At 41.7% G+C, this 7,343-nt stretch overlaps 1 protein-coding gene across 1 annotated transcript; it reads left to right on the top strand.

Annotated features, from left to right (window-relative positions):
- Positions 1–659: 659 nt before the first annotated feature.
- On the top strand, positions 660–1,439 carry LOC123273364. The gene is made up of 2 exons (XM_044740767.1): positions 660–826; positions 884–1,439. The coding sequence occupies exons 1-2, from the start codon at positions 660–662 to the stop codon at positions 1,437–1,439; spliced, it is 723 nt and encodes a 240-aa protein (XP_044596702.1).
- Positions 1,440–7,343: the final 5,904 nt, after the last annotated feature.

Below are 7,343 nucleotides of genomic sequence, written 5' to 3'. Positions count from 1 at the left end.
ACGAGGCTGGTGAGAAAGTCGTAGCTTACGCGAGTAGGATCATGAATAAGGCCGAAAGGAATTATTCTGCGACCGAACGTGAATACTTAGCCGTATTAAGGGCATGCGAACATTTCCGCCGATATCTAGAAGGCTATCGCTTCAAGGTGATCACGGATCACAGTATTCTGCGTTGGCTGCGTGATCTAAAAAGTAAGACGCCCCGGCTGAGCCGATGGGCGATGCGACTAGCTGAATACCAATTTCCGATCGAGTATCGTAAGGGCTCGTTAAACGATGTCCCCGATGCCTTATCCCGAATGTTCGAGCGCGACGAATTCAACACTGACGATGACATCTGCGTGGTCGACGGAGAACCCGAACCTGTTGACGTACCAGTCGCTGAGTTGGTTGACGACTGGTATATAGGACGCGAACGAGATGTATTGAATAACCCGAGACGATGGAATGGATGGCGAGTCGAGGAGGACCGTTCGTAACGCTTTAAGCCGAATCGAATGATCGCGCAGGTCGTCGAGGACCTGGACGCCTGGAAACTAGTTTCAGCGTGAGTCGCGCATTAGGGAATAATCGTAGAAAATCACGATCCACCCGAAGCTGGCCATTTAGGAGTCGAGAAAACGGCTGATTGAGTCGCAGTCGACTATTATTGGCCTGGAATGGACGAAGAAGTACGTAAGTACGTCGCCGAATGTCCGATCTGCCAGACCACGAAGGTTTCGCAGCAACCACCCGCTGGACTGATGTGCCAACGAACCGTTTATACGCCTTGGACAGTTGTCGCCGCCGATTGTATGGAATTCCCGGCCAGTAAAAATCAGTTCAAGTACATGGTCGTATTCCAAGACTTGTTAACAAAATGAATTGAACTATGACCGATTAGGAAGGCTGATGGACCGACGATCATTCGAGAATTTGATAAATTAATTGTGCACCGGCTTCATTGTCCCGAAGTGTTGTTGACCGACAACGGTACCGAATTTGTGAATAAATTGATGGAGGAAGTCGCGTGCGCGTATGGAATCCATCATTCCCGAACACCACCGTACCACGCTCAAGCGAACCCTGTAGAACGCGTCAATCGAGTCTTGAAGACGATGATTATTTCGTACGTCGATTTAGATCACCGGCTTTGGGACGAACATGTCCACGAATTTCATCACGCGTACAATACCGCTGTTCACAGCTCGTCACACGTATCTCCGGCGATGCTGAATTATGGCTGGCAACCCAGACCGCCGAAATACTACCGAAAACTGGTCGAAGGTGACGTAGACATTCCCTGCCCTGACACAACCACTTGGGAGAACCGTCTGACTCGACTGACTCAACTTCACGACCTGGTAGCCGACAATTTCGGGCGTAATTTCGAACGCCAAGTCCGCTATTATAATCGTCATCATCGAGATGAGCGCTTCGCCATCAGAGGTGTAGTCTGAGTTAGACAACACGTGTTGTCCCGAGGGGCCGATCGTTTCTCGTTGAAACTCGCGCGTAAATACTCCGAAGAGACGTATACTGTCTCGGCCGTCATATCACCTGTCGTGTACGAGCTCACTGATCAAAATGATCGACCAGCCGGTCGACAACATGCAAAGGCCCTGCGCCTTGTCCGCACACCGTTACGCCCTCCCGACACCAACGATTAAATTGAAGCTCGAGGACTCCCGGTATTTGTATTATCGTTGCATGTTCTATGTGTGTGATTGTACCCATAGCAGGATGTCCAACTACGAAGCCAGGCAGTATGCCCAGCTCCTCGAGTGGGCCGTTAACCACCAACCGGGGTTGGTAGAGCCACTGCTGGTGGCCTAGGAGCAACACCGCCGAAGCCTTTGAATTGGGCCAAGCCATGCATCCCGAGCCCGTTTCTGGGCCCAGGTGCGGGCATGGTGGTACTTCCAACCACAACTGAGCACCACACCAGCGATTCCGCTGATGTGGCGCTGCTCCTGCTGCAAAGCTGTCATCGCCAGCCCAAGCCAGTACCAGAGTCGTGCTAAGCAGGTGTTGGAGAGCCATATGCGCCCCGTTCAACAGGTGGAGTATGCGGTGAGTCTGCTGCGCCGTAACACACCACCGACCTTGGTGCCAAAGGTGTCGCGCGACCTTTCTAGGATGCGAGCGATGGCACTTGCCGTAAAGCTCCGCGAGGAGCCCGACCGTCCACCGATCTGACATGCAGGCTGCTGGAACTGCGGCCTGAACCATTCGATGGCTGAATGCCCTTTCCCACGGGGAACCTTTTGCGCTCACTGCGGCCACCAGGGGTTTTATTCCGAGGAGTACCCCCACAATGTTTGGTTTGCCGCCCCAAGCAAGCGATTTCCACCAGGGACGCCATTAGTCATTGCCGAAGAGGCGGAGGTAGCCGATACGTCGGCCAAAGAGATATTTTTATTAGTTTATTTTATTATTAGAATTTTTTTGTCTTGTTTTGAATATATAACTATTTATGTTTTGATACGCCGTTACGTGCTGGTCGTCGCCATGCGACGCCCGATCTCTGCCGCCCAGGAAAGGGGCACAACTGAGTTTTTTTGTATATACGCCGTTGCGTTTTTTTGTTTTTTTATTCTGCCGTCGCTGTTGCGACATGGTATTATCAGTCTGTAAATGAACGTGCCGCTGAGCGGAGTAACTAGAATGTAACTTTGATAATGAATGTTTTTATTATATGTTCGATGCTTCCGTATTGCAACCTAACCTTTACTTCAGGTGATGGGACTCATGGTACCGACAATCAGCGATCCCCGTGGCTCCAAGTCAACGTCTGGGGGAAGGTGTTATGACATGGGAAAAATTCCCCATGTCAAAAGACTAGTTTGGCTATTTGGTTTAGTTTATTTTTCTTTATCATTATTAATTATTTTGGAGAAGCTGAAGGAAGGCGGAGATTCGACGCGACTGTGTCGCCCCAAGCGGCTTCCTGATCAGAGTGAGAAGCTCGAAGTAAGGCTCATAATAGAAACCACGCTGAATTTGAAAAGTATGCATGGATGAGTGTGACTATTGTAGAGAGTATGTTAGAGTGAGACCGAAAATCAGTTGAGTGATCAGACGAACCCGCGAATCTTCAAGGAGCCATCAACGACCGAAGCGACATCTGGAGGAGGACCACGGCGAGAGCAAAGCAAAATTTGAAACCGACGAATGACGACGGCGGTTGATCAACGGCAGCAGAGCGAATCACCATCTGCGGGCCGTAAGCCGAACCGAGTGACATATCGACCAATCATCGGTCGCAACGGAGTACCGGACGCATCCCGTAATACAACGGCCGGCTAGAGGAAGCCGTGAGCTGATTGGACGCAAGTTTTTTGAACTAACGGAAAACTAGAGAACACATGTTGTCGAGGAGGCAGCCATAATTGATTGATTCTGATCTGGACGCCGTGCCTGTTAGTAACACAAATTCCGCTACAAGCATAAAAATATTTTACAACGCAATTAACCACCATTACTGAGTTAAATATTGCTCATTATTAAGATTTATTTTACGATTGTACCTTGTCGAAGCTATTGTTCACGACCACTGTGTAGATTATTGCCGAGTGACGATTAATTATTATTATTACGTGCACGTGGGAGACGCCATCGCTGAGACATCGACGCTATTCGGCCTGCTATCCCGCCAACTTCGTTGAGAGTCAGCTACCTGGACGAGTACCGATCCGAGGGGTTCACTGCTGCCACAGGGTGAGTCTGATCGCTAATTAAGCCCCAGGGTGTCCTCACCGCGATATCGCGATCGATTTTAGTAAATTTCACCAGTTTGGTTTTTAGTGTAAATTGTTTTTTATAAAATTTTATTGATATTTTTTTTAAGAAAATAATTATTGAATTCCTTTCGGATTATCAAGACGTGTATGACGACACTCAGAGGCACGGTACCATCGAGGTGTATTTGTGTGTGTGTTCGTACATTACAACGCAGATTCAAAGTCGAGCGTTCAATTCTTATTATTTATTTTTTTTGTGTTCGAGACGCTGTCATTGAACCAACTTGTTTGACATTATTATTACTATTGTTAATGGTCTTATTGGTTGGAACAGTGATATATGCCGACAATTGAACGTGATTTTTTTTTGTTTTGTAATTAAACGTAACGCCCGAGAAATTTGAAGCTGTGTAAGACTAGCCCGACCGACGCGCCATCTCCGAGCGCGTGCCTAAACTTATCTCGAGCTTCAACTACCCAGCCAGCTTAGTTGATTTACCGACCGTAATTAGTTATCCACCGCGAGGCCGCCAAATTGTTGAATTTTTGAATTATTTGAATTATTATTTTGCGAATCATCGTCGAATTAAAGCTAAATTGTGTTTAATTTGCTATTGCAAATTAATTGAGAAATTTGTGAGCCACCGACGGACCGAATTTATTTTTTTTTTATTCATTTGTTTAATTATTGATTAATTTTGGAAAAATTAATTGTTTATTCCATTGTATTAATAATTATAAATTAATTTGGGAATTCGCGAGCCATTGACGGACCAACTTTAAGCTTTTATCGCATTATTAATTAATTTAAGACAAATTAATTGTTTATTTCATCGTATAAGTAATTATTAGTTAATTTGAGATAAATCAATCATTTAGAGTATTTTATTATGAAGTATAATTGCTCTTGAGCATTTGCAAACCACCGACGGACTAAATTGAGTTTGATTATTTTGTTTTTATTACTAATTAATCTGAGCAAAATTAATTGTTTATTTCATCGTATAAGTAATTATAAATTAATTTGGGATTTTTACGAGCCGTTGACGGACCGAATTTAATTCTTTATTTAATTATTAATTAGTTTAAGCCAAACTACTTGTTTATTACCTTGTATTATTAATTATAAGTTAAATTGAGAATTTTGCGCGCCATTGACGGACCGAATATAATTTTTGGTTATGATTAAGTAATTTGAAGATCGATTAATCGCTTACGTCATCGTAGTATTAATTATAAGTCGTTCAAATTATTGTCCGCAAGCCACCGACGTCTGAATATTATTGTTGTTTCTTTTAGTTATTATTGTTCGTTCATTCGGCGAATATTTAACTGTTATTATAGTAATTTTTGGAAAATCATTAATAATTCTTGGCGACTGTCAAAATAAATTGTTGACTGGACATTCGGCGATTACTGTTTTTTTTTTTTATCTTTTCCCGAGCTTACTAAGATTTAAGCATTTTACGTTTCGCCGTTCACTCGAATTTTAAATCTCTTCGTCATCGACCCGCTGCCTGACGACAAACGACAACGACTTTGAATCGTGGAACGGTAAGTTCCTGGCGCCCAACTACCTTTGAAACCCAGGTAAGCCATTTTAGGTGGTACTCTCCGGCCCTGTCGATGCCAGTGCCGGTGGAAAGACCATTATAATCTTTCTAATATATAAAATTCTCGTGTCACAATGTTTGTTCCCATACTCCTCCGAAACGGCTTGACCGATTCTCAAGAAATTTTTTATGCATATTCAGTAAGCCTGAGAATCGGCTACTATCTGTTTTTCTAACCTCTAAGTGATAAGGGGTGTTCACCCCAAAAATTTTTTTTTTATTTTATTTTTCTATTATTTGGCATCAAAAAAAAACATACAACTCTAAATTTGCACTTTTTTATCACCAACCTTTGCTTTTTAATAGTCATTTTCATAATTTTATCATTTTCTATCCCACTCGATAACATCAATTATTATCACTTGGTAAGTTATCCCCTCCATGTGTCTACCAGTGTCACTTCTCACCCTGTAAACAGCACGGAGTAGGGATGTTACCTCTACAGTTTTCGGCTATTATTAGTGTTTATGCTTCAAGCGTAGTAGTTAAACATTTTTCCTATATCAGTGTAACTCTCATATCATATATAATAAATATATGTACATAAATATGTATATATATATATATATATATATATATATATATATATATATATATATATATATATATATATATATATATATACTAGCTGACCCGGCAAACGTTGTTTTGCCATGTGAATAATTTCTAGAGAATTTCCAGTGTCGAAAAAAAATTACTAACTTATTGAAAGTGTATAAGAATGTGGAATATGAGTGAAAAAGGCCTGGAGCGCTGTGAACGATGAGGGAATGTTGTTTAAAAATAACAAAACACCAAACATTAATTGTTTTAATTTATTAAGAGTAATAATTATTTATATAATTAATTAATTACATAATATTAATCTCTTAATGCTGCAGCGTGAACAATATTTTTTGTTAGCCCGTCTTTAGCTAATACAAACAAACTTGAAGGTTTACCCACTCGAGAGCATGCAATGTATAATTGTCCGTGTGAAAAACATGATGGGCTCAAATCTAAGCCACAAACAGACATTGTTTAGCCTTGGGATTTATAAATAGTCATTGCAAATACCAATCTAATCGGAAATTGAATTGGCACACCTGTGGGTATAAAAGGTATTCGTGGTATCAATATATTTTCACCTCGAAACTTGCCATTAAGAATGGTGCCTTCGATAACGTTTTTCATTAATTTTTTGATGACTAATCGCGTACCGTTGCATAGCCGTGGCGGGTTTAAATTACGAAGCAAAATAATTGAAGATCCAACCTTCAATTGTAAGTTATGTGGTGGCACTCCTGTGCAAATCTAGTGAGTTCAAAAACTCTGTTGGAAAATTTACAGCTTCAGTATCATCGCAAACTGTATCAATAGATTTATATGATACCAAGTCCCCTGGAAATAACTGTTGTATCTTCAGATTTAAAATGTCAACGTCCACATTTTTTGCAGCTAACATTGCTCTTTCTGCAAGCCACTCGAGATTTATGTAATTCGTGTGTACATCGGGAAATATTTGTTCAATGAGAGCATCTTGCGAATCAATGATTGTGCAGAAATCATTCGCTAATTTTATGTATCCAGTTTCAGCTATAGTGACTTTTCCATCGCCGATATCTAAGAGTTGTTTTGAGAATATTTCAGCGGATGGATCTTGAAGAATTTGAACGCGCATATTCACTTTCAGCTGTACTATTTCAACATTACGCCACAATACCGATAATTTTAAGCAGGCGTTGATTTCATCAGCGTATGTTGAACGTGGAATGACGGGAAGTGTTTGTCTGAAGTCACCTGAAAGGACTAACAGAGTGTCACCAAATATTTTGTCGTTGTTTTTAATATCTTTCAATGTCCTGTTCAACGCCTCAAGCGAATGTTTGTGTGCCATGGTACATTCATCCCAGATGATAATTTTACACTGTTTCAGCACTGTAGCTATGGACGATTGTTCTTTTATGTTGCACACTGCGTCAGGGTTATTTTGAATATTTAGTGGTAGCTTAAATACTGAATGAGCTGT

Source organism: Cotesia glomerata, linkage group LG10, assembly GCF_020080835.1.
Source record: "Cotesia glomerata isolate CgM1 linkage group LG10, MPM_Cglom_v2.3, whole genome shotgun sequence".
NCBI classification, from domain to species: Eukaryota; Metazoa; Arthropoda; class Insecta; order Hymenoptera; family Braconidae; genus Cotesia; species Cotesia glomerata.
This window is presented reverse-complemented; position numbering and strand designations above follow the sequence as displayed.

Excerpts from the sequence above, each read along its gene's own strand:
- LOC123273364 (XM_044740767.1), top strand. The coding sequence starts at position 660 with ATGGACGAAGAAGTACGTAAGTACGTCGCCGAATGTCCGATCTGCCAG. Across the intron at positions 827-883 it reads GCCAGTAAAAATCAGTTCAA|GAAGGCTGATGGACCGACGA; the intron begins GTACATGGTCGT and ends ATGACCGATTAG.